The sequence below is a fragment of the Colius striatus genome, chromosome 8 (genome assembly GCF_028858725.1).
Source record: "Colius striatus isolate bColStr4 chromosome 8, bColStr4.1.hap1, whole genome shotgun sequence".
Classification (NCBI taxonomy): domain Eukaryota; kingdom Metazoa; phylum Chordata; class Aves; order Coliiformes; family Coliidae; genus Colius; species Colius striatus.
The window spans coordinates 14367260-14393060 of record NC_084766.1 but is presented as its reverse complement, the minus strand read 5'-3'; the positions used below and the strand labels follow the sequence as shown (position 1 = coordinate 14393060).

The 25801-nt window shown below is 56.6% G+C and overlaps 2 protein-coding genes across 2 annotated transcripts in view; one reads left to right on the top strand and one right to left on the bottom strand.

Annotated features, from left to right (window-relative positions):
* The window catches only part of CDH23 (cadherin related 23), a 195620-nt gene extending 179991 nt beyond the window's left edge, over nt 1-15629 (top strand). Inside the window, 35 exon segments of the mRNA XM_062001684.1 lie at nt 1652-1832; nt 2720-2853; nt 3089-3298; nt 3449-3556; nt 4099-4201; nt 4841-4902; nt 4904-4936; nt 4938-4997; nt 4999-5034; nt 5036-5180; nt 5261-5464; nt 5688-6146; nt 7010-7126; nt 7649-7873; nt 7957-8126; nt 8409-8546; nt 8702-8821; nt 9196-9373; nt 10101-10312; nt 10846-11040; nt 11363-11473; nt 11648-11777; nt 11952-12215; nt 12339-12500; nt 12616-12872; nt 13155-13252; nt 13339-13459; nt 13618-13697; nt 14007-14047; nt 14322-14382; nt 14826-14955; nt 15037-15159; nt 15343-15462; nt 15464-15610; nt 15612-15629. Coding sequence (XP_061857668.1) covers nt 1652-1832; nt 2720-2853; nt 3089-3298; nt 3449-3556; nt 4099-4201; nt 4841-4902; nt 4904-4936; nt 4938-4997; nt 4999-5034; nt 5036-5180; nt 5261-5464; nt 5688-6146; nt 7010-7126; nt 7649-7873; nt 7957-8126; nt 8409-8546; nt 8702-8821; nt 9196-9373; nt 10101-10312; nt 10846-11040; nt 11363-11473; nt 11648-11777; nt 11952-12215; nt 12339-12500; nt 12616-12872; nt 13155-13252; nt 13339-13459; nt 13618-13697; nt 14007-14047; nt 14322-14382; nt 14826-14955; nt 15037-15159; nt 15343-15462; nt 15464-15610; nt 15612-15629 — 4953 coding nt within the window.
* A 2132-nt stretch (nt 15630-17761) lies between these two features.
* LOC104560429 (prosaposin-like) lies at nt 17762-25641 on the bottom strand. Its single transcript, XM_062001433.1, has 15 exons — nt 25494-25641; nt 22136-22260; nt 21786-21863; nt 21568-21693; nt 21141-21335; nt 20690-20833; nt 20479-20535; nt 20157-20165; nt 19932-20039; nt 19653-19739; nt 19387-19570; nt 19122-19291; nt 18968-19048; nt 18724-18831; nt 17762-18638 (listed from the first exon to the last, which is right to left on the bottom strand). The coding sequence occupies exons 1-15, from the start codon at nt 25552-25554 to the stop codon at nt 18603-18605; spliced, it is 1569 nt and encodes a 522-aa protein (XP_061857417.1). The 5' UTR covers nt 25555-25641; the 3' UTR covers nt 17762-18602.
* Nucleotides 25642-25801: the final 160 nt, after the last annotated feature.

Sequence of the window (25801 nt, the reverse complement as noted above, 5' to 3'; positions counted from 1 at the left end):
TGCAGCAGAAACCTTGACACCTGGGGTTTAAGTGCTTGCGAGGAATGTGGCAGCTGCCAGTGTGCTGCAGGTGAAGGCAGAGCTGTCCCTGCACTTGGCCCAATCCTGAGCTTGGAAACCCCTTCAGCAGCAAGTACTGAAGCTAGAAGGGATAGGAAACACCCTCCCCACACAGCCCAGAGAGTTTGTGCCAGCACTGCCTGAATACATCGTTTTTAGGAGGAGGTTTAGTGATTATTTAAGATCCCAAGTGATGGGAAATCTGTCCAGCATTTGTTTTTTCCACTGCTAGGTAACACACTCAAATACTCTTCTGAAAAGATTAGATTTAGCCAGTAACAAATGCCCATCTGATGGGTTTTACTGTCTTTTAACCCAGGAGGTCAGAAAGCTCCTCATTTTCACTACCTTTCTTCTAACCACCTGTATCACTAAAGCTCAATATTTTATTAGCCACTGGAGAGTCTCCTCCTCAGGCAGGGTTTCTCTGGCAGCCTCATGATCTACTCTGTCCTAAAATTGTTGATGCTTTCCCCTTGTGAGATTTGTAGGACTAATTTCTAGCCAGCTAAGCATGTCCTGGGAAGGGATACTGAGAGGGAACGTGTGCCAGCGGTGTTGTTGGTGTTTTGTGTTGGAGTAAGGATGCAAGCTGCACATTTTTTAAAGTTTACTCAGCACTAGGAGTAAAGCTCTTGGTGGAGGAAAAAGAGTGAGCAAGTGTGCAGCTCGCTGCAGAGATTGGGTTTCTCCAAACTCATGGCTCTAGTGGTCAAATCCAGCTTGAGTTTCAGGATGCAAGTGCCCAGAACATTTGGCTTTTGTGCTTACTTCTCCATCATGGTGTGTGGGCTTGAGAAGGGCCCCACCTGTATGTGACTGGATTTTCAGTGTTGCTGTGTGATGGGCATGATCAGGAATAACTGAGTTTGTGTCTCTGACTGGATGTTTGGTGAACCCAAGCAAAGCTAAAAGTATGGGAGGTGTTTGGCAATGTCACCCATCTGTGTCTTCCCCCTGTTGTCTATTGTCCCCCTGTGCTGGGCACTGGTGAGGCCACACTTCAAATACTTTGTTCAGTTTTGGATCCCTCACTACAAGAAAGACACTGAGGTGCTAGAGAGTGTCCAGAGATGGGCAATGAAGCTGCAGGAGGGTCTGGAGAACAAGTCTGACGTTGAGAGGCTGAGGGAGCTGGAGGTCTTTAGTCTGGAGAAGAGGAGGCTGAGAGGAGACAACCACACTCTACAGCTACCTGAAAGGAGGTTGTAGTGAGGTAGGGATCGATCTCTTCTCTTCAGTAATGAATGACAGCACAAGAGGAAACGGCCTCTAGTTGCACCAGGCGAGGTTTACATTAGACATTAGGAAGAAATTTTTCATCCAGAGCATTGTTAGATGCTGACACAGGCTACCCAGGGAGGTGGTGGAGTCTCCATCCCTGGAGATATTGAAAAGACACAGAGATGATGTGCTGAGAGACATGGTTCAGTGATGGGCTTGGCAGTGTGAGGTGAGTGGTTGGACTCGATGATCTAAAGGTCTTTTCCAACCAAAATGATTCTATATTCTCATACTCATGGCCAGCAGGCCAGTCTCTCCCTCCATCCCTCTCCTCTCACTGCTGTCCACCATTTCACCCTGACCTCAGGTGCTGGTGAACCTCAATGACATCAACGACAACTGTCCCACCTTCCCGCGGCCCTACGAGGGTCCCTTTGACATCACGGAAGGGCAGCCCGGCCCCCGTGTCTGGACCTTCCTGGCCCACGATGGCGACTCAGGACCCAACGGGCAAGTGGAGTACAGCATCATCGCCGGAGACCCCTTGGGTGAGCGGGGACCTGGGGGCATCACCTCCATTTCTGGCTGTCCCACAGAGGAATCCAGCTTGCAGGAGTGTGGGGGGAAGTGTTTCAGAAAAGCTGTCCTCCCTGCCAGGGCTTCTGTGAATTCAGCCTTTCGACACCAGGAAATCCTGTTTTGAGCAACAGGAAACTTAACCTCTTAGTGGCTGGACAGGAGGTGGCCAGGGGTTGTGCAAGGGAGGGGGGAAATGTAATAAACAATAAAGATTAAAAAAAAATGAAAAGGACAAAGAAAGCCCGAACTGCAGAAAAAGAGAAGTGCAAGCACACAGCCCCATCCCCTCACCCCCATGGGGTTGGCGGGGTGTTTGGAGACCGAGTTGTTCTGCAACCCGTGGCAAAGCTGTGGCTCCAACCCCATCAGCACCCCATAGCAGATGGCAGAGGAGCCATGGGCATCCCTAACCATGGAGACACAAGTCCCTCTGCAAATGAGTGGTGACTTTAACCCAGAGTACCTGGAAGGCAGAGCCCCATCCTGTCTCCCAGCTGGCCCCACTGCAAAGCTTTTACAGAACAACCAGAAAACAGCTCTGTCTCAGGGGGAATCGGTGCCATGTAGCCCACCCTGTTCTGGCTGTCACAGGACATGGGCAGCTGTTTGAAGGGCTCTTGACGTCTTCAGAAGAGCCCAGATGTCTCTTGTTTGGCCATTCAACCCATCCTGTGCTTTGCTGGTACCCGGGAGTGCATCCACCATAGCTGCTACAGTCCTCCCATATCTGCAACAGCGGGGCATGGTTTTGGCCCCAGATCTGCCACAGTGCCTGTCCCCTAGCTCCAAAATTGCCCTGGGGAGCCAGGCTGTTCACATGGCATAGTATGAGCCAGGGCTCCACTATCTCTGGCAGGAGAGTTTGTGATCTCCCCAGTGGAAGGGGAGCTGCGGGTACGGAAGGATGCGGAGCTGGACCGCGAGAACATCCCCTTCTATAACCTCACCATCGCCGCCCGGGACCGAGGGGTGCCCCCTCTCAGCTCCACGGTGAGTTCCCCACTGTGGGGGCTGTGAGCTGCTGTCTCCTACCCCCAGCTCCTTCCTCCTGGTTTCTGCCTTTGCTCTCCTTCCTTCCTTCTCTTCTCTCTTGTCCCTGGGGAATTTTTCCCCCAGACCATAGTGGGCTGAGTGGGAAGCCCACCTTTTGCCCAAGAGGGCCAAAAAAAGGATGAGAAGGACAGAAATAGGTGCCACATGCCAGCACCGCTTCTCTCCCCGTTAGATCGTGGTGGGTGTCCGTGTGCTGGATATTAACGACAATGACCCCGTGCTCCTCAACCTCCCCATGAACCTCACTCTCAGCGAGAACGCCCCTGTCTCCAGCTTTGTCACCCGCATCCTCGCCCAGGACGCAGACAAGGGGCCGAATGCCCTCCTGACCTTCGACATAACAGCGGGCAACACGGAGAATGCCTTCTACATCAACAGCACCGTACGCCCCTGGGTTGTGGGGGGATGCCGGGATGCAGAGAGGGGGCAGCCCTGCCTGCCCTGGGCACCCATCGTCACCCTGGCAGGAGACACCCTGGGGGAAGCACTCTTCACAGCTCTTGTACCTGTTTGCTCCCTTTTTTCTCAATAGAGTGGCGTCATCTATGTAAACCGGCCGCTGGACAGGGAGCGGGTGGCAGAGTACAGGCTGACCATCACAGTGAAGGACAACCCTGAGAACATCCGCAATTCCAGGCGGGTAATTACAGGCACTGCTGGGGCCTCTGGCGACACAGGCACAGGGTGGGTGGGAGCAGGGCTTCCTGCCGGGGCCAAACACCCTCAGTGCGTTTACCCACAGCGTTTCCAGTAGCAGTCTTGTTCCCCAAAAGCATCTGAGGACCACAAGGAGAGGGTTGCAGCTCCCTCCCCAGCAGAGAACAAGACTGGTAGGATTTAAGACATGTCCAACGTTCCATGTTGACTCCATGCAGCAGATGTCATGGAAGGTGGGACAAAGTTGGGCTGGAGAGCTGGACAACCACAGTAACACCAGAGCATCCTTTGGCCCTACCAAGATATCCCATGGGGTGTCAGTCTTCAGGGTGTGGGCTGGGAAGAGATGCCCAGCCCTAGGATGAGGATCCCCAAAGACCCTCCAAGATGGTCCTGGGAGCACAGCATCACAGTTGCTTGGGGATCCAGCTTTGACCAGCACCACGCTGGAGGAGGGAGAGGCAGGAAGTGAGCTCACGGAAAGGATGTTGCAGTCATCACCCTCTTGTCCCCATTTTCCTTTAGGACTTTGACCTGCTGGTCATTACCATAGCGGATGAGAACGACAACCGCCCTCTCTTCACGCAGAGCTCCTACCAGGCCGAGGTGATGGAGAACTCGCCCACAGGTAAGTCTGTCTTCGTTCCCTTGTGTGGCTCCTGGAGATTCCCTTTGGGGCCAGGTGAGGGGAGGTGTCTGCTGGCCACCGTGGAGGAGACACGACACTGAGCAGGCAAAGACTGCAGGTCAGTGGGATGGGGATGCTGAGCATGAGGAGAGGTCAGCTTTGAGGAGACCATAGCTTTGGTCTGTGCTACTGGTGCAAATTGTTCCTGGCACAGGTCAGGCACAACCCTGTGAGAAATCATTCATGTCTGGAATTGTTCAGCTCCACACAGTAAGGTGTGCCCATGGTCTGAGCCAAGCCCTAGGAGCATCCTTGAAGGCACCAACCTGCCCAATGTCCCTGCAGTGGATGGGGTGCTGCCTCTCCATCACCAGCACCTGGAGCCACCTTCCTCCAGGGGTTAGAGATAAAGTAGTCCAATTTGTCCAGCCAAAAATATTCCCAGCCAAAGAGCTAGAAATACTCTCTTGTATTCTTTCGCCTTCCTGCCATTTAAAACACTCCGTGCTCCAAGACCTCAGGTACCTGCGTGTCCTGCCGTCAGGGACACCCCAGGCGAAGGGTTTGGGCACCTCTGGGTGCCCCCCTCGGCTCGGGAGCGGGGGCCTGTCTGACGGATGTGTCTGTGTTTGTTTTTAGCTGGATGTCCCACCGCCTCACCTGGGCCTCGCCAGTCCGTCTGCAAGGCTGCAGCAGCCTCCCCCTCGCTGTCTCCTGCCGTGTGGGGACCCACTCTTGTCACCTCCTCCATCCATTCATTACTGTCCTTCATGTGTCACCAGGGCGGGAAGGGGACAGGGGAGCTTCATAGGGGGTTGCCACCCTCCCTAACCTGTACCATCATCCTATCCAGGTACTCTGGTCACGGTGCTGAACGGGCCCATCCTAGCTCTGGACAGTGACCAGGGTAGCAATGCCGTGGTGACCTACCAGCTCCTGGAGGCATCCCAGGACCTCTTTGTTATCGACAACAGCACAGGTGAGCTGGCTTAGGTGTCCAGGTGCCCAGGGCCACCAGGCAGCCATGAGATCTGTCACTGGGCTTTTCCCCATCTCCAGGTGTCATTTCGGTGAAGCCTGGTGCCGTGATAGATCGAGAGGCTTTGCCAGAGCCTTGCCTGGAGTACACGCTGGTGGCTCGTGACGTGGGGGGGCTGTACAGCACTGCCAGCCTGACAGTGACCATCCTGGATGACAACGACAACTACCCTGTCTTCCAACCAGCATCCATCACAGCGCGACTGCGGGAAAACAGCCCCCCAGGTCAGGAGAGGGACTGGGCTAGATGGGATGTTGGGCGATGAGGAGACCTGGATGTCCTCAATAGAACTGTGAAGATCCAGCTCCCAGCATCAGGGCTGGCCAGAATGGGGTCAAAGGGAGAATCTGGGAACTGAGGCTGCCCATGGTATTTGCCTTGGGACCCAGGGCTTGTTACTGTAACCCTCCAACTCTCTCTTGAATGGGCCGTGTCCCATCTTTCCAGGTTTCTCAGTCCTCCAGGTGACGGCCACAGATGCCGACAGTGGCCTCAACCAGCAGCTGGATTACCGGATCGAGAGTGGTGGCCAGGACAGGTTCCTGATTGATGCCACCACGGGAGTGATCCGCGTGGCCAACATCAGCATCGACCGGGAGGAGCGGGATGCTTACCGGCTGACAGTGGTGGCCGTGGACCAGGGCACACCGGCGCTCTCAGGCACTGCCACCGTCAGCCTCTTCATTGACGATGTCAATGACTGCCGGCCTGAGTTCATCAACCCCATCCAGACAGTCAGCATCCCTGAGTCTGCCCTCCCCGGCACTGTGGTGGCCGAGGTGACCGCCATCGACCGGGACCTCCATCCTCGCCTGGAGTACTACCTGCTGGAGATCGTGGCCCGCGATGACACAGACACACTGGTGCCCAATCAGCAAGGAGCCTTTGTGGTGGATTTTAGGACAGGTAGGAGAGCAGGAAGGGCGGCGCCAGCAGCGCGGAACCCCTCTTCTCGCTTCTGCTTCTTCTTCTTCTCTGCCTGGAGGTAGGTGTCTGAGGCACAGGGGGGTGATGCTCCTCTCCTGCCTCCCTGCTCTCCTCCTCCGGCTACCTCTCTTCACCCTGCCCTGCCCTCTCTTTCCCTGACTAACCAACTTCACCAACCCTTTTCTTTCCTTCCCAGCTCTCGGCCCACCAGGTTTGTGTCTGTGTCTGTGCTCGTTTCTCTCTCCATGCCATCCATCGCCTCCTGCCATCTCACCCATGGCTGCGTAGAGGCAGGGGCTGCTCAGCCTTGGCAGACGGGCTGCGGACACCCTGGCTGGGGGGAGCAGGGAGGTCACTCTGGGGTAGGTGGTGGGCTCTGCCCTCAGGCAAGGAGGGCCAGGAGAAACTCGCGTCAGTTTTGGAAGCACAGAGCTGATCTGGGAAAGCAAAACACCCTTGTTGGAAATGGTACAGAATGAGACATTGAAAGGTGCCTAGATGCTGAGCTGAGGTGGATGGGGTCATGCAGGGGTGCAGCAGCAATTTCTCTGAAAACACTCTCATTCACACAACCCAAAGGCTAACCCTGTCTGAGGCAGCGTGAGGACCTGTGAGCTGCAAAGAGCAGAGCAGGCAGGAAGCCAGGAGATGGCGAGCAGAGGGAGATACGTTGTCTCCTCTTGTACCTATCAGTTTTTCCCCATTTAGCCTTTGGGGAGAGGTAGAAAAGCAAGTGCAGTGGGAGGCGTGGCAGTTGGCTGGCATGGACGGATCTGCCAAGGGTCCTCAGTGCAGGGGGCAGGCACAGCTTGTGACTTCTCACCTCTTTTTGGGATTCCCAGGAGCTGTGAAGATCAAAACTCCTCTTAACCGGGAACTGGTGGCCACCTACGAGGTCACCATCTCTGTCCACGACAACGCCAGCGAAGTCATTGACCGCTCAGTCAGCGTGCCCAATGGTAAGCGTGGGCTCTCCCAGGGCTGGCAGCTACCAGGGGCTGGCACAGCCCTGCCCAGGCACCAGTGCACCTTCTGGATAGCCAGCAGCTCCTCTACCTCCCTCTCCATCCTCACCAGCAACATCTCCAGGGGGAGCAGTTCTGGACCAGCTCCCATCAGGTTGAGGTTCTCCTCTGAGTCCTGCTTTAGCTAATGGCCCAGACATGCCAGGGCTACACAGTGCCATGTGCCCATAACCATATTGTTGGAGACACCAATTTCTTCATTGCCATCCCCATCATGTCTTGCCACCCTGTTCCTGGTAAATCCAGACTCGTATGTAAGAAGGCACACAGAGATCAGGAGTGACTCTGAAGTAGATGAGACTGTCCCACAGTCAGCTCAGGGCATAGCAGTTTTGCTGAACATTGCCATTTTTCTTGATGAACCAACTTCATTTAGTTGGCTTTTCTGGAGTTATTCCTCGACCCTCCTTTCTCGCTTCTTTCCCTTGTCTTTCTCACCGGACCTCTTCTCCACAGCCAAGCTGACAGTCAACGTGTTGGACGTGAATGACAACACACCCCGTTTCCGCCCCTTTGGGGTCACCCATTTCACTGAGAGGATCCTGGAGGGAGCTACGCAGGGCACCACACTCATCTCCATATCAGCAGTGGACCCGGACAAAGGTGCCAATGGGCAGATCACCTATGAGCTGCTGAACCTCTCCCCAGAAGGCTACGCCTGCCTCGAAGACCCGTCGGCAGGTCAGCGGCCTGGGGAGATGGGAGTCTGGGGCAGGTCAGTGCCCAGGGGCAGGCTTCTCATTTCGGGGTCTGCCATCCTGTAGGGAAGGTTGTGGCCAACAGGACAGTGGACTATGAGGAGGTGCAGTGGCTGAACTTCACTGTCCGAGCTTCCGACAACGGCTCTCCGCGCAGATCCGCAGAGATCCCCGTGTACCTCCAGATAGTGGACATCAATGACAACAATCCTGTTTTCAGCCAGCCATCCTACCAGGTGAGCTGGGCTCCCTCCTTCAAGCCCTTGTGAGGCTGGACAGTGCCTGCCTGGTGAAGATGGGCACAGAGGTGAGGGTCCCCTAGAGACACCTTCTCTTCCCTCTGTCTGCACGTGGGCCATAATGAAGAAGTTGGCCAATCCACCAGTACGCTCCGCATTAACGTCTTTTTCTGAGTCAGGCTGTACCTGCCCATGGGTGCCACCCTGCACCCTTGGGTACTGCCTGCTAGAACAGCAAGGGACGAGACAACCTGTCCTGCCTGCTCCCTTTGCTTCCAGAAAGCTGTCTTTGAGGACGTACCATTGGGTACGGTCATCCTGAGCGTCAAGGCCACGGATGCAGATTCTGGGCGTTTTGCTCTCATCCAGTACAGCCTGGGAGACGGAGAGGGCAAGTTTGGAATAAATCCTGACACGGTAAGGAACCAACCGAGGCTGGATCAGAGCGGGGAAAGGGAGAGGAGGCTGAGATGGTCCCACCTTGTGCCCTGCTTGCACGTCTCACCTTCTGCCCCTTCTTGAGTACCAGTTCTGCCAGACGAGGTCCACCTGAAGGTCTCTGTGTGCTGCAGGGTGACATCTACATCCTGTCAGCCCTGGACCGGGAAAAGAAGGATCAGTACACGCTGACAGCCGTGGCCAGGGACAACCCTGGGGACATCTCCAGTAACCGTCGGGAGAACTCCGTGCAGGTAACTCCCCTTGTGTGGTGGTCACGACCAAGAAAGTGTTAAACCTCAAGCTTTTGTCCCCAGCGGGCTTGCTGGTGGCTCAGGGAGGAATTAGGCAGAGGGAAGAGCAGATGTCCCCACAGGCTGTGGGGTAGAAGGGGCAGGGGACTTTGTGCTGGGGGGATGGAGCAGGAGGAGCAGGGGAAGGCAATACTATTGTCTGCAAGTGCTCCGTGGTGAATGATGCCGCGGCTGCAGTGGCCCGCATTGTTGGCAGCAGGAATTCAGCTACAGCAGAACAGCAGGAAGGGCAGTGATCTCCGGCTGCAGGGAGCTGTGGGTCCTGGCTGGGATATGGCCCAGGGGGTCACCCAGCCAGCTGTGCTTTGTCTAAGGTGCTGATCACAGTCCTGGACATCAATGACTTCAGGCCCCAATTCAGCAAGAGCCAGTTCAGCACCAGCGTCTACGAGAATGAGCCCGCAGGGACGTCAGTGATCACCATGACCGCCACCGACCTGGATGAAGGGGATAATGGTGTGGTCACCTACAGCATTGAGGGCCCTGGAGCGGGTAGGTGCTGGCAGCGGGGGGCTCCTCCCCAGGGAGGAGCTTATGATGAGGAGGAGACGTAGGGCCAAGCCTATATCCCACGTGCTGCAGCTGTTTTGGAGCAAGGCTGTGTGTACCTACTCCCAGGAGCAATATTGAAAGTGTGGAGCTTTTGTTATTGCTCCACAGTTCCCAGTTCCTCATGATGTGGCATGTTATAACTTTGCTTGCTTTCATCCTGCAGCCCAGCCCTGGCTTATCCTCTTATCCTCTGACTTACCCACAAGTGTATCTTGGAGTAAACTCAGTGCATGCTCTAGAGGAAAGCTAAGAAGGGCTGTCAGGTTGTGTGTAGACAGTGATAGTGGCTGAAATACAGTATATGTCTGCATACCAAGGAGTGATGAGAACTAGGCAAAAGCCAGCAAGGATGGCAGAATGTTCATTTTACTGAGACCCATGGGCTCCTCCAACCACTGCCCTGTGCCAGCCTGGGCAAGAGTGAAATGCCTCCAGGGCTGGCCTGGGAGCAGGGCCCTGGGCACTGCCCAGTAAAAGGAAAGTATCTGCCCTGAAAAACCTGAAAGCATCCACACTCCAAACCTCAGGCAGCTGGCTGTGCTCTATCACCCCTTCACAGGGATTTCCCACCTGCAAGGGATGTGTTTCACCAGGTGCTCTGGCTTCTAATCATAATTTATCTGGTGCCAAGTATCCAGAGCCAGAGATGTCGGTTTTCTACCCTCAGAGGCTTTCAAGATCAATAAAGACTCTGGACTCGTCACGTCCCGCCGACGCTTGCAGTCCTACGAGAGATTCAACCTGACTGTGGTGGCCACGGACAAAGGGCATCCTCCTCTCTGGGGGACCACCATGCTGCATGTAGACGTCATCGACATCAACGACAACCGGCCTGTCTTCATCCGCCCGCCCAACGGCACCATCCTGCACATCAAGGAGGTAAACCCCTTGGGACAGAGCAGAGTCATGGCACCCTAAAGCTGTGCATGGGAGTGCTCCTGTCTACCAGTGGCAAAATCCATGCTCCATCTCCACTGGAGATGAAAAAAGACCTTGGCTTAACACCCAGCAAGAAGGTTTGGGTCACGGGTCTGGAGGGTCAACAACAACCCCTCTCCATATGTGTGGATGGGGATGCTGGGGTGGCTTTGGGGAACAGAAACCCTGGCAGCATGCAAAATAAGGAAACAGCAGGTCAGTGCGTGCCGAGCCTGTTCATAAACAAGGGCCAAAATGCTGACAATTACGACGTTTCTCCTTTCTGGGAAACCAGGCTTGGTTCAGCCAGTCTTTGGTACGTGCATGGAACAACCACCCTGCCGAAGGGAATCATGGCTCCATGCTGTCAGCCCCCAGCTGGGTTTGGGGCAGCGGGAGCCTGCTGACTCAAATACAAGAGGGTTTGGAGGGGCAGAGGAAGCAGGCGGCTCACGTGCAATGCCAGGACTGAAGGGCTGCGTGTGTGCAAGCAGGAGATCCCACTGCAGTCCAACGTCTACGAGGTCTACGCCACGGACAAAGACGAAGGCCTCAATGGAGCGGTGCTCTACAGCCTACTGAAAACCGGGGCGGGGAACAAAGACTGGGAGTACTTCAGCATCGACTCTGTCAGCGGGCTGATCCAGACGGCCATGCGGCTGGACCGGGAGACGCAGGCGGTGTACAACGTGAGCCAGGCAGTAGCACACCCCTGGGGTGTCTGGGGTGGTCCTTGAGGCTGCAGGGCTGTTGTGGGGCAGGTAGGGTGCAAGGGAAGTGGTGGGGATCGGGTCAGCTGCTGTAGTTGTTAAGATGCCACAGCTTAGCAGGACCCAGGTGGTTGTCAAGTACCATCAGGGAGTTGCATCCTGGTGGGCCAACTCCCAGTTTGCTGCTGGGTCCCCCCCCTCAAATCCTTCACCACTCTGCTGTCTCCTCTGTCCCCGCATCGGCGATGTCTCCTGGCCCCACATGGCTTTGCCCAGGACAGCCCTTTGCCTCTCTCCCCAGCTGATCATCGTGGCCTGTGACCAGGGCCAGCCAGCCTACGAGACCATGCAGCCCCTTCAGATCGCTCTTGATGACATTGATGACAATGAACCCATCTTCCTCAGGCCACCCGTAAGGCAACGAGACAGATGGGGTGGGACTTGGGGATGGGGATACCGCGGGCCTATGTGATGGAGCACACACCACTGTGCAACACCATGGCGGGGATCACGACGGGATTTGTCTGCTTTGATTCAAAGTCACCTCAGTACTCATAACCCTCCTTTCTCTTGGGGTCTCTGGCAGAAGGACAGTCCCCAGTACCAGGCTCTCTCTGTCCCCGAGCACTCGCAGCCAGGCACTGTGGTGGGGAATGTCACCGGGGCTGTGGATGCAGATGAGGGCTCCAACGCTATCGTCTACTACTTCATAGCAGGTGGGTGCCAAAGGGAGCAGGGATGGGCAGCTGTGTGTCCCCATCTCACGGCCTTCACCAAGGGTTTCTGTGCCTCCCATCATCTCCTCACCTCTCTGCCCTGGTCAATGTTTATGGAGTTTCAGAAATGCCAGACCTGAAGGGGACTAACTGGGGTCCCCTTTCTGCACTCAGCTGGGAACCAGGAGAGAAATTTCCAACTGAGCCGAGAGGGGAAGCTGCAGGTCTTGCGAGACCTGGATCGAGAGAAGGAGCCCTACTACTCCCTCATTGTCAAAGCGTCCAGTCAGAGGAACTGGTCCCCTCCACGGGGCCAGCGGGCAGGCAGGGCCCAGTCCTGGGACCTCAGCGGGGACCTGACCCTTCAGGAGGTGCGGATCTTCCTGGATGACATCAATGACCAGGCCCCCCAGTTCACTAAGTCGGAGTACACGGCGGGTAAGGGGTACCAGGGGCTCGGGGGCAGCAGGAGCCAGAGATGCTCTGGGGAAATCCCATCCAGGTGAAGGGGCAGTGAGAGCCAGCCCAGCCCCAGGTCCCTGTCCCCACTCTCTTTCAAAGGGGTCGCCACCGATGCCAAGGTGGGGTCAGAGCTGATCAGAGTGGTCGCAGTGGACGCTGATGTGGGCAACAACAGCCTGGTCCTGTACAACATCTTGGGCATCCGCTACATCAAGCAGCACTCCAACGACTCTGAGGAGGTGGCCAACATCTTCAGCATTGGTGAGTATCCAGCACACTGTGGGAGCCCGGGGCTGTGGCCAGAGATGTCCCTGTGGCCAAAGACATCCCGTGGCCACAGTCACTAATCCTGCGATTGTGGCTGTCCTTCCCCCAGGAACCTTTGATGGGATCCTACGAACCTTCGACCTCTTCACTGCCTACAACCCTGGATACTTTGTGGTGGATATCATGGCCTCTGACCTGGTGGGCCACAACGACACAGCCATTGTGGGGATTTACATCCTGCGGGATGACCAGCGGGTCAAAATCATCATCAACGAGATCCCCGACAAAGTCAGGCAGTTTGAGGAGGAGTTCATCAGCCTGCTCTCCAACATCACAGGGGCCATAGTCAACACAGATGACGTGCAGGTAACCATCCACCTTTGAGGCTGCTTTGAAGGGTTCATAACCTTCCACGTGCTACCTGGGAGATCTCTTTTGAGGATGCCCTGTCCCTATAAACCATAGGCTCTCTCTGAGCTATGAAGGTGATGGATGCACCCCAAGCTGCAGTGTATCCAAGGGGTCCAGACTGACCCCATGCCAGGCTTGAGAGTCTCTTGCCACACAAACACATCTCAGGGCATACTCAGGAGATGCCCCAGGAGGAGACACCTCTCCCACACCGCAGCCCCATCTCTCTCCGCCCAGTTCCATGTTGACAAGAAAGGTCGGGTGAACTTTGCACAGACGGAGCTGCTGATCCACGTGGTGAACAGGGAGACCAACCGCATCCTGGATGTGGAGCGGTACGTTGCTCAGCCCGTCACCTAGTACATTGTCTCTGGAGAGCCTCATTAACGTCACGATGCCCAAGCAACCCTTCTTTTCCCAGGGTCATTCAGATGATAGATGAGAACAAGGAGCAGCTGAGGAACCTCTTCAGGAACTACAATGTGCTGGATGTGCAGCCTGCCATTACTGCCCGGGCCCCAGACGACCTCTCGGCTCTGCAGGTAATGGCCCAGGAGATGGCTTCTGTGATGGCCCTTTCCATCCTCTGTGGCCCTTCATAACCCAGAAATGTGTTTCACCCAAATGATTTTGGGTGGATGCCCACCAGTGGGTTCTGGCTCTGTGGCGGAGGTTGACACTACCCCTCTGTCTCTCCCAGATGGTGATCATCGTACTGGCCATCTTGCTTTTCCTGGCTGCCATGCTCTTCATCTTCATGAACTGGTACTACCGGACAGTGTGAGTGACGCTCAGGCTCTGCCCCGCCAGCTGCAATGTTCCCAGGGGCCAGGGGCACTTTGTGTGGCAGTGCCAGCAAGCAAAGGAGAAGCATCAGTGGCCCTAGTGCAGCAGGGCTCAAACTGGGCTTAGAAATTGCCCTTCTTCCCCCTAAATATAAGTTTTAATACTGAGAGCGCCCCTCTCTGACAAGCTCACCATCCTTATTGATACAGGGGCTGTTTGCAGAGTTGTTGCAATTATGTGTCCCCCTTTCCCTTTGAGTATCTTCTATATTTTCTTCCTTGATTCACTGTGTTTCTTTCACAGGCACAAAAGGAAATTGAAAGCCATAGTGGCTGGTTCCACTGGTGAGCAGTGTTTGGGTTTTCAGCCGGGTGCATGAAGAAGGGGGTACATGGTGGGGTGTAAATCAGAAAGGAATCTGCCCAGTGAGGCACAATGGTGGGAAGCTTTTCTCAGCAACCTGGCTCTGAGTTATCAGCTGCATTCCAGTGTGTTTCTCACACCACTGGTGTCTTTTTGGTCACTGAGTTTACCTCCCCAATAAAGAAGTGCTGTCCTGTGGTTAGCTACTCAGCCCACCAATGTGCTGCCCTGTAACTCCTGTCCTGTCTTTTGCAGGGAACAGAGGCTTCATGGACATCATGGACATGCCAAACACCAACAAGTACTCTTTTGATGGGTGTGTTCTCCCCTCCTTCCCCTCCCCAGTTTGCTGCCTCACAGGATTGCCAGCCACGTCTAGGGGAGGGATGCCTGCGTTTTGCAGCCAGGGATGTGGAGCAGGTGGAGAGGCCATGCCCCTCTGCTCTGGCGAGGAATGGGGCCAGATGTGCCATGCAGAGCATGGCTCTGACCCTGGCACACAAGAAAGCCTTGAGAGCTTTCTAAGCCGAAAGACCTTGTGCCTTCTCCTGTGACTCTGTCTCTGCCAATAGTGACTAGGCTTGGAGTAAGCAGAGGTGGTGAGTGTGTGTCGACACACATCTGGATCCGGAGGAGCTGAATTCATGCTGCATAGGGCAGGAGAAGGCAGCACAACCTCAGCACTCAGGCTCTAGATGGGGTTTAGGGATGCTGCCGCTCTTGCCTTGCACTGAAGGCTGCTCCTCTCCCCCTGGGCAGGGCCAACCCAGTGTGGCTGGACCCCTTCTGCAGGAACATGGAGCTGGCAGCACAGGCAGAGCACGAGGACGACCTGCCGGAGAACCTGAGCGAGATCACAGACCTGTGGAACAGCCCTGCCCGCACCCACGTGAGCCACGGCCCCGCCGGGACATGTTTCCCCCGCACCCGCCACCCGCGCTGCCGCCTCAGCCGCACTCTTATCCCACAGGGCACCTTCGGGAGAGAGCCCTCTGCAGCCAAGCCTGAGGACGACCGCTACCTGAGGGCAGCCATCCAGGAGTATGACAACATCGCCAAGCTGGGGCAGATCATGCGGGAGGGACCCATCAAGGTGAGCGATGAATGCGAGTGTCCTCCACCAAGGGGGCTTCTCCTACCGCTACGGCTTCCAGGGTCACGGCTGCGGCACCAGAGGGTGAAGTTGCTCAAAACACCCCTTGCTGGGATGAGACTGGCCTCCCTCTGCTCAAACCATCTTCCTTGGGTAACCTGCCGTCTCTCCCCCTCCGCCCAGGGCTCTCTCTTGAAGGTGGTCCTGGATGATTACATGCGCCTGAAAAAGCTCTTTGCCCAGCGGATGGTGCATAAGGCCACTGTCAGTCAGGGGGACCGCTCCTCGGTCTCAGAGGTAGACGGGGTGTGCATGGGCATGGGGAGATGCTTGCCGTGCCCTCTGGGATGCAGTGTGTCTTCTCAGCCCCGCAGGCTGCAGTCGCTCTCCACAACTGCAGTCTCCATCTCCCAAGTGGTCCCCCCATTCTCTTCTTGGTCAAAATGAGCCAAGCACTGGTTTTTCACTAAGGCTGCTGGTTCCCTGCAGTGTCCCAGCTCTCAGGACCTTGTGTTTCTTCTGAGCACCAGCAGCACCCTCTCCCTTGCTCTGTCCCACCCTGGGGGAGGATCTCCCTTTTCTGCAGGATAGGTCTCTGTCCACCATCTCCCTGTCTCTCTGCCAAGGTTGGCCAAGAAGTTGCAGGTCTCTGCATACATTGTGGGTACATCTTTCCTTCTCCTCTGCTCCTCTGAGCTTATCAATCCAACAGGTTTTTGAGGCAAAAAAAAGCTAGTATAGAGAGTTTTTGTGCAGGAGGGCTGGTGCATGGAGAGGTAGCTCCTCACACAGCCTTCCTCTCTTCAAGGAGGACAAAACATGGGACAGAGTGGAGGAGAGCAGCAGGACAGGAGACCTCTCTTTCAGTCCTTCTGACTCCCATCACTCCTTGCCCTTATCCCCCTCCAGCTCAGTCATCCTTCCCTCAACTCCTTTCCTTGCCTGCCTCCTGCCCCACCACCTTCATACAATCCCAAATCCCAGCCCAGGTCTACCTGGGCACTGCTGCAGGACCCACACCACCTGGCTGGCAGCCAGTGCCTGAGAGGGGCACTCACCTGACGACCGAGTCATCCGTCTGGAGATCATCGTTGTGCTGGTGATCTCCATCACCATGCTCCGAGGTTTTGCTTTAGAAGAGGAGGGTACCATCCCTCTCGCCAGACTCTGACATTGCAGGAGAGGGTTGGAGGCGGGGAAACCTGTTCTGGCTATTATGGTGATTTTCCTTCCCTTTGCAGCTGATCCAGAAGGAGCTGGGCGAGGAGGAGGAGCACAGCCCCAGCCAGGGCAGCCTCCGCTTCCGACACAAGCAGCCGGTGGAGCTGAAAGGCCCTGATGGCATCCACGTGGTACACGGCAGCACGGGCACGCTGCTGGCCTCCGACCTCAACAGCTTGCCCGAGGATGACCAGAAGGTGCTGGGTCGCTCGCTGGAGACTCTGACCGCTGACTGCGGGGGCTACAGCGACCACAACGCCCGCACCGAGTCAGCCAAGTCCACCCCCCTGCACAAGATGCGGGAGGTGATCATGGAGAGCCCGCTGGAGATCACCGAGTTATGACGAGCGGCGGTGATGGCTCAGCTCCCCTACACAAGCCAGGGCCGGCAGGGTGAAGCCCAGAGCAGGGGGATCATGATGGGGACCGGGGGCACCCCAAGACCGGTGTTTGGCCCCCCCTTCCCCTGCAGAAGGAGTCGAGGCTGAGCTCCGGCGGCCTCGTAGAGCTTGGCCCCGGGAAAGGGCTCTCAGGACCGGTAATGCTTTTATTCACCTCTCATTTCTCCATGAAAGCATTAAATTTTTTTAATTTTTCTTATTAAAAAAAAAAAGGGGTTTTTTTTCTTAAAAAAGGGAAAAAAAGCAAAGCAAAGCAAAGCTAAATGAACCCAATGAGTCCAGGCTGGGCAGGGGCAACAGGCACAGCGAAGGAGCGGGAGATGTGCTGCTGCAGCACCCCGGGGCACAGCGGGCTGGGGACAAACAGCCCTCGCCTCTCTGCACAGAGAGGGCAGCGTGGGGAGAGGCCGAGGCCGTTTGGCATTAACGTCACCTTTTCTGGTGAGGGAAGACCCAAAAAACCCCCCCCGCACAAGAACCCCAACCTGAAGACATTTCTCCATTTTGCTGGCTTTACCAAAACATGTTGTGACATCGAAAAGAGAGAGACTGACAATAGCTGGGGCTGCTGGATGTGGAGTGCTTGTGTGTGTCTTTTCTTGCCCTTTTCTTTCCCCTTCTCTCTTGCTTTTGGGTTTGTTCGTTCGGGGGTTTGCTTCCAGTCGTAACCTTGTGGAGAGTTTCGGGCACGGTCTGTTACGGGACTCAGAAATACACTGTCTATGGCTTTGGGTAACCTGTTTGTCATCCTTCCTGCCACCCGTGCTGGAGTCATCCTACCCCAGCCACCTTTTGATGAGAAGAGACACTTCTTCCCTTTATTGGCCCTTCAATCCATCGCCCTTGCAAGATGCCATCTCAGGCGCCACTGCCCCCGGATTTTGGGGAAGCATTCAAGCTCCCATAGGTTTGCCACACAGCCAGCCCCCTGGCACCCCAGGAGAAGAAGGAGGGAGACAACCATCTGGGCTCACGGGAAGAGTTTATTTGTAGTGAGATGTTCCATCCCGTGCACGCTCAGGGCCGGGCGCCCCGGGCATCCCCCTCTGATGGCAGGGAGGGACGAGCCAGTGCCCTGCTGCCCCTCACCGCCACCACCAGAGCAGCACAGGGCCTCCAGCAGGCGTGTGAGCCTGAAAGGAAACCTTTGTCCCTAAACTCTCTCCTTTTTTGTTCAGGGGATACTTAAAATCTGTCTCTCTATCTTCAGCAATCAGCTGGACACAAAATTAACATCCTGCCAATGTTGTGCAAAGCAGAGTGTTGCAGGTACATTTGATCCACTTGGGTCCTTTAACTGGTGACAAGGAAAAACAATAAAAAGCCAGCCCAGTTTGCAGAGGGACCAGCAAAGGGCTGAGCTTGCCAAAAGCCAACAAGACCTGCCATGTGGGGCTGCCAGTGGCCAGGGCCAGAGTCTGGACAGCAGAAACGATCCCAGCCCACAGAGACAGATCCACCTTGCAGGATCTGGGCTTTATAAGCAGTTCAGGGTGGGGTGGAGATGGAATGGGGATAGAGGTGGGGATGGGGATAGAGGTGGGGATTGAGGGTTTTCCAATTGCCCTGAGAGATGCCAAGGCTGAATCCCCACTCCCGAAAATACTAACGAGTCCCTTAACCTGATTTGGAAATCCAAGCCCCAGGAGTGGAAGAGGAAGTGGCAGAGGTGGCTGGGGCAGCTCACAGCCCTCACCAGGGTGGTGAGGCTGGTGGGCTCCTGCCGTTGCCATCCACAGGCGCAGGTGCATCCCAAGGGAGGGGGTCTGGGATCCTGGGCCACAAGGGCAAGGCGAGCCCGGCCAGCCGGGGAGGAGGCTCCTAGTCCCATAGGTGCCGGCGGCAATGCTCAACAGCCTGCAGGAGACATGGGAGGGATGGGGGGAGGAAGGGACCCCCAGCACCCTGCCAACCCTGGGGAGGGGACACGGTCAACACCTACGTCACACTCAACTGCCGTGGCCATGTTCTTGCACCAGTAGTGTGGGCCCCAGGCACAGGGGTCTGAGCCCAGGAGATCCTCCTTGGTTGAGTCACAGGCTCTGATTTTCTGCATCGTGAAGGAAATGAATGAGAGGGAAAAGAGAAAAGCAAACTAAATGCATGAGCACCCTTTGACCCCACTGCCCCTCTCCCAGCCCAGCCAGACTTGGTCAAAAGATGCCCATCTCCACGCGGCCACTTACGGTGCAGACAAAGGTGGGATCCATCACCTGCACGAGAAGCCGTACGGCCGCCGGCTCGTACTGCATCACCAGCGCTTCACACTGGGAAGGAGAGTGGAGGTGAGCCCTCCCGGCATAGACGGGTGCCAGGGGGTGTCCCCCTGCCCCAGCTGACCTTGTCAGTGAGCGGCGTGGGCAGCAGCTCACAGCCCTTCTCCAGCACACCCCCCAGCTCTGCCAGCGTCTCGTTCTTCAGCAGCTCGTTGTCAAAGTAGGTGACGACGATCTGGCAGACGTTGCAGAAGGCGCCAGCACCCACCGCCAGCTGCTCCAGCGCCGCAGCCCCTGCAGGACACGGCGGGGGGAGAACCCTTAGCACTCCCCCAGCAGCCCACACCCCATCCAGCCGGTGCCTGCATGCAGGGGGGAGCCCAGCTCACCTGAGGGGCTGCCCTCGCTGCGGGGACAGCAGTGCAACATGGTGCACACAGCCGCCGGGTCGGTAGCCTCCAGCAGCATGATGACCACAGCTTTGCCGTAGGAGTTGACGAAGTCCTTGCACTGCCCGATGACGCTATGAGGCAGCATGTAGCACACCTTCTCAATGTCGTTCACCAGTTGTTCCTGCCGGAGAAGGCAGGCAGAGGGAATTTGCCCCCCTCCTTGCTGCCCCCTTTGCCAGCCCTCCCCCATCCCCGGGGCTCACCTCTGTCACGTTGTTCTCCAGGAGGCTCTCAGCTGTCCTCACAGCAAACTGGCACACGTTGCACAGCGGGGTGGTCCCCTCCCCGCCCTGTCAGGAAAAGGCAGCGTGACACACACCTGGTCCCACCAGAGCCACTCCCCTCCCACCCAGCCATCGACCTCCGAGAAAGACTTTCCCCACCTCAGAAAAATGGAGATGCAGAGGAAAAAGAATGCAAAATAAAGCTCCTCATCCCCAGCATTTGGATTTTCAGAAGCTGGGAGGGGGTCTCCTACTTACCTCCAGTGCACTCAGGGCTTGCATCACCTTGTCTGTGAGCAGTGTGTGGAGGGGCAGTGCAGAGGCGGAGGAGCAGAGTCCCAGATGGCCACACAGCTCAATCGGGTCCTGGGGAGAGAGAGGTCCCAAATCGGGTGAACATCACCTCCCAGGGAGGGTGAGCCTTCACCCCCCTTCTACCAATGGGGGCTGACTTCAGCCCTTTCAGGGCGAGGTCTCACTTACCTCAGCCTGCTGCCATGGAGAGGATGGAGAGTGTTAAGAAAAAAAAATGAAAATAAAAGAGTTACAGTGGTTGCAAGCCAAAGAGGGGGAGAAAGTATTTAGATTCATAGAAGCCCAGAATGGTTGGGGTTGGAAGGGACCTCTAGAGATCATCCAGCCCAGCTCCCTGCTAAAGCAGGTTCACCTTGATCAGGTCACACTGGAACATGTTCAGGTGGGTTTGAAAATCTCCAGAGGAGACTCCACACCCTCCCTGATATTTGCTGGAGGTCCCCTTGAGCCATATGCCCCCACAGCCCCAGGCAGCCCCTCACCCACTCACCATGGAGCGGAGCAACCGGGCAGCCGTATCCGCGTACTCGGCCAGGTGATGCTTGCACTGTGCGGGGGAGATATGGCATCAGCAGCCACCCCACCGCCTGCCGCAACAGCAGGCGGCTGCAAAAGATGCTCCCACGCACATCTGGGATCTGACACATCGGTGACAGCAAGGAGGAGGGGGAGGGAGTCCAGCGTGCTGCCAGCACCCTTACCCGCTGTGCCAGGCCAGGCGCCAGTCCCTCACATGCCTGCTCGGCGTGGGCTGCCAGCACCCGGGCAGAGGCAGCGTTGGTGCCCAGCTCCAGCTGCATGGCTGTCACCAGCTGCAGGCACTGCCCACACACCTCGTCCGTACCCTGCGGGACAGCACATGCAGGGACTCATTGGTGATCTCCAAATCCAACCGATTCCCCCCAGAGCCTGCCTTTGCAGGGCCGGGATTTCAATGCCAGCCACAATCAGGGGCTGGCACCTCTCTGTCCCCCAGCCTTGCATCCTGCAATATCCCAGCCCCAACCGGTGACACCCCCAACCAGATGCCATCCCAGCTGTGCAGGGCTTTTAACCTTTTCCTTTTAAATTGAATTTCATTAAGACAGGTGTTGCTCAGGTGTTGCTCGCCCCTGAGCAGCATCAGTGCCGTTCACGCCAGTGCCACAGTACCTTGGCCTCGCCACGAGGCGGGTCCTGGGGGTAGAGCAGGAGGGGGACATTGGCGATGAAGGGGGCAATCATGTCGGTGAAGTCCTGAGCAGGGCCCACGGGAGCTGTCAGTGGCACCTGAAACTTCAAGGCCCCTGTGGAGCTCTCCTGGGGCTGGCACAGCTTGATGGTCCCACACACCACCTTCGGTGCTGACTAGGGGAGCAGAAGAGTGGGGGCTTGGAGATGCACCCGCCCCATCACCCTGCTCCCCATCCCATCTCTGGGTCATCATTTCCATCCCCTCCTCCATCTCAAAAAGCTTTTTTCCCAGGCTCCAAGAGCCTTCCTTGTCCTGCAGGCCCCTGAGACACCCCAAACCACAGCAAAACAGAAAGCCGTGGGGGTCTCCCTCCCACTTACACACCCACCCACCCCAGGCAGTTACCAGCACTTGCTTGCCCAGCTGGACGAGGATGAGGATGCCAGTGTCCACCATCCTCTTGCACTTGACAGACCAGTCCTGGAAGGGCAGGTACTGGCATTTCTTATCCAAGAAGAGCCGCAGCTTTTCCTAGGTGATACAGGGAGAGAGTTCAGGGCTGGGCTGGCTACATGATGGAAGAGGGGACACACCAGCCCCACATATGCCCCACCATGACCCACCTCAGTGCTGTTGTCTTGTAGGATCTTGCCTACTATGGAGACTGCTATCTGGCACAGGTGACAGGGGACTCCCTTCTGCTGAGAGAGGGGACACAATGGGATGCTGCCACAGCACCTAGGCCTCCTGCTTCTTCCCCAAATCTCAAACCTCGTCCCAAAAAACATCTCACCAAGGGGCACTTGGGGTCAGCCCAGGTTACCCACTCATTTTTGTTGCTCAACCTGCAGACACATTGCTGCCTGAGAGCATCAGCAGATGCTCTTCTGTTTGCCCAGCACCCGGGATTGTTCCCCAGCTCCACGTTTTGGGGCAGGAGGGTCCCTCATCCCCCTGCTGCCAGCACGGTTACCCCCAGGGCCTGGTCCCAGATGGTGAGGCGGCAGAGCTCCAGTGCCCCGCACTTGGCTGCTGTCGCCACGTCACGGCACCAGTCCTCCGGCTGCTCGCCGCATTCATGGAGGGGGCTGGCCTCGGCTGCAGGGGAGAGAGGACACCATCAGCCCTTGGGGTACCCCAAAACCATCTCCTGCCCTGCACCAACCTCCCCACCATGACCCCAGTCCCAACCCTGCACCACAAGCCGGGGCGATGCTCCTCACCCTCCCGTTGTGATTCACCCTCAGCTTTCGCAACGCTGGTGGCATGGTTGGGGTGTAGAAATGATTATTTTTTTAAAGGACAGATTTGCCAGGCCACCACCCACTGCTGACTTTTACAACAGGGGTGTCGGAGCAGCTTTGGGCCTGCAGCTTAAGCAAAGCAAATCTGGGGGGTGACCCTGAGCACCCTTTCACAGGCCAGGGAGGCAGCTGCTCGTAAAAACAGCACTAAATCTTGCAAAACGAGCACGGCGGGAGTGCCAGCGCTCAGCCCTGCGCTGCAGCCGCTCAGCCACGCCGCAGCTCCCGGCAATGATTGAGCAACCCCGGTTTGGGTGGGTTTTGGTGCTTTCCTTTTCATTTCCTCCCAACAGCAGCATTTCTCTCCTGGCTGTGAATCGCCCATCCAGGCCTGGCAGCGGCCCTGGCGTGGCGCAATGCTGGTGGTTTAATTGCCACCTCAGCTTGTCAGGATTCATTTGCGATGGGGCAAGTGCTTGTTCCTACTGGGGGTTGTGCCCACCCAGGATGCATGTGGGAAGGACAGGAGCTGGCACAACCCAAGTCTTTCGCTGCCCTGCTTTGACTGGGAGCTGCTCTGGAACATCCAGGGGGGCACGTAGAGAGCAGCACATGGACAGACCCCGTTGCATACCTACCCTCTTGCAGCTGGCATTTGGAGGCAAAGCACAACACTACCCCAGAGCAATTGCAGCCAGCTTTTACCACTCAGTCCTGGCCATGATTTTGCACAGCAGGAATAAAGCCAAAGGCAGAAACAGCTCCTTCCACCCACTCTGCTCTTACTGGATTTCTCCCCAAAAGCTGCACTTCCTGCATTCTGGATTCTGGAATTGCCTTTGGCTTGTTCATGAGACTTATTGGGGCAGTGGTTTGAGGCACAGAAGGCCACCTCAGCAAGTCCCTAGCCCCTTACCAGCCCCACCTGCTCCCAAAAGCACTGGCGCAGCTCAGCCAGTGCCGGATGGTGCTTCCGCCCCAATTGCCGCATCAGGCTGGCAGCAGCAGGGCAAGGGCAAGCCCCGGGGCAGGGCGAGTCCCCCCGGATTCCCGTGTGCGGCTTCCCACACATCCCTCCAGCAGAGCGATGCCGCGGCCACATCAGCTGAGAGATAGCTACGTATTTAATTCTTTCATCAGGGCAAACTGGAATGGCAAGTGGCAAGTCAGAGGATGTGTTAAGGAACAGCATCAAAAAATAAACCCAAGAGGAGGAGGCAACAATCCCACAGCTTGTTTCTGAGCTGGTCCTGCCTGACCCATGGACACCTCTGTGGGCTATGGGCAAGAGCAGTGGTGTAAGGGTGATGCCAGCAACATCATGGGGGGATTTGGCTGATCTAAAAGCCACCAGTGATCTAGACCTGCAGCTTTCTGGCTCGTGGGGGCTCTCATCTCAGCATTTACTCCCCACTCTGCTCAAGCTGAAACTCAGGCAGTAAGTACTGGGCCAGAAAAATAATTGATACCACTCGTAACACCCAACTGCTGAGAGCAGAGGGAGCTTCCCCATATGGAAAGCATCAACATAGGGCAAGCAATCAGGGCAATTGGTGCCCCATCAGCTCTCCTCCACATTTCAAAGCTGTGCTAGAGCCACCTCGTGCTGATGGACACCCAGGACATCAGACAACGCTATTTTTGGCAAAGTGTCAGCGCAGAGCACATAGCAAGGCAGGGATGCTCTCATGTGCCACTGAGGTGGCCCCAGACCAGCCAGGACTGCCCTATCCCTGGCTGCCAAACCCTGGGGTGGGCTGGGCTCTGCTCAGGGGGGCTCCAGCACAGAACAGCAGATCTGGCAGGGCCGTGTCGGGATCACACGGGATCACATGGAGTGCTGGAGCACACCGGCTGAGCTGGCTGAGCCTGGTGAGCAGGTTGTGATGTAAGCCTCAGGGGCAGCAGCATGGGCTTCAGCGCCCCAGTTCCCGGCCTGGCACACACCCCTCTCACAGCAAAAACTGTAAATACCCTCTTCCCAGCATCAACATCCTCTCTGAGGCCTGCAGCAGCCCCTGGTCCTGCAGCCCCAGCAGCCATGCCGGGCCACACAGCCAAGCCACTGCTGGCTCTCAGGGCAAGTGTCAGGCAGAGGAGGGACGTGCTGAGCACAGGTGAACTTTCCTGCTCTGCTTGTTGCTGGCTGGAACACCTGGGCCTGTCCCCCACAGCCAGGCTCAGCCTGCACACTCAGGGCTCCTGGGCAGGGCACGTCAGAGGAGCCCAGCCGCAGGTAATTAGGTTGCAAAAGGGATTCTTCCTTCTAAAAGGTTTTGGGGTTTCTCAGTGCCTACAACAGCAGAGCGCCGTGGCTTCCCCAGGTAACTTCCCCTGAGCTATGTGATTGCCTTTTGAGCACAGATCACAGGGTGGAAACAGGCTCTTCCCACCTTGTTTCCTGGGGCTGGGCAGGGGTGAGCCAGGCACCAGTTCTCACCCGTAACAAGGGGATGTCCAGGGTCCAGCAGCATAAGCTTGTCCATAGGAGTCTTTCCTCACAGATACCCAAAGCTTTGGCGACAAGAGGTCCCCTAAGCACACAGGGCTATGGCCTTGTACCCCAACACCCTCCCTGCAGCTCAGCAAACAACAGCAGAGCAGGTTTCCTGCCTCCTGCACCTCCTACAAGGCAGGAAGGAAAGGGGTGGCTTCAGGTAGCACTGCAGTCACTCCATCATGCAAAGACAATGATGTGGTTTCCCTCACATGGCACGTACTCAGCCAGGTCCCAATGCCAAGGGCAGCAGCAGAGTAGCCCTCTCCCCCATGGCTGCTGAGACGCTCCAGCAACTGGCCTCTCTCCTGTTCAAACACCAGCTCCGAGTCCCCACTGCCCAGATGGAACGACCTGCTTTTTGCCCCAAGATCATCTTTAAAGTCAGAAGTTGCAACACTCACATCCAGGTAGGCAAGAGGTAAAGCAGGCAGTGGTGCCACTTGCCCCAGCTCTCCGGCCCAACTCCAACACCATGGAGGGGGAAGGAAATATGCCATGGAGCTCAAACACTATGGCTGGGAATGGTTTGGGGGTACAGAGGGGTTTTCTGTGCCCTCCTCTGGTCCTACCCTCAGGCCTGGCCTTACCTTGGTAGAAGCCCAGGCACACAGAAAGGATCAAGACCCAGCCACTCCATTTGCGCTCCATGCCGTTCCTACGACAGTCCTCAGTAGGCAGTTCCTCTCCTGTGCTGCTCCCAGACTGAGGAATCTTGGATGGGCTGGGAGAAGCAGTGAGAACCCACACCTACGCAGGGCAATTACCACACCCCTCTCCTTACACCTTGATTATAAAATCATCACCAGCCTGCAAGTGGAGGGAGGGACAGAGCCGGGCCGGCATTCCCGGGAAGTCAAAGCCAGCCCTCAGCCTGCTGTTCAAGACTCAGCTCCCC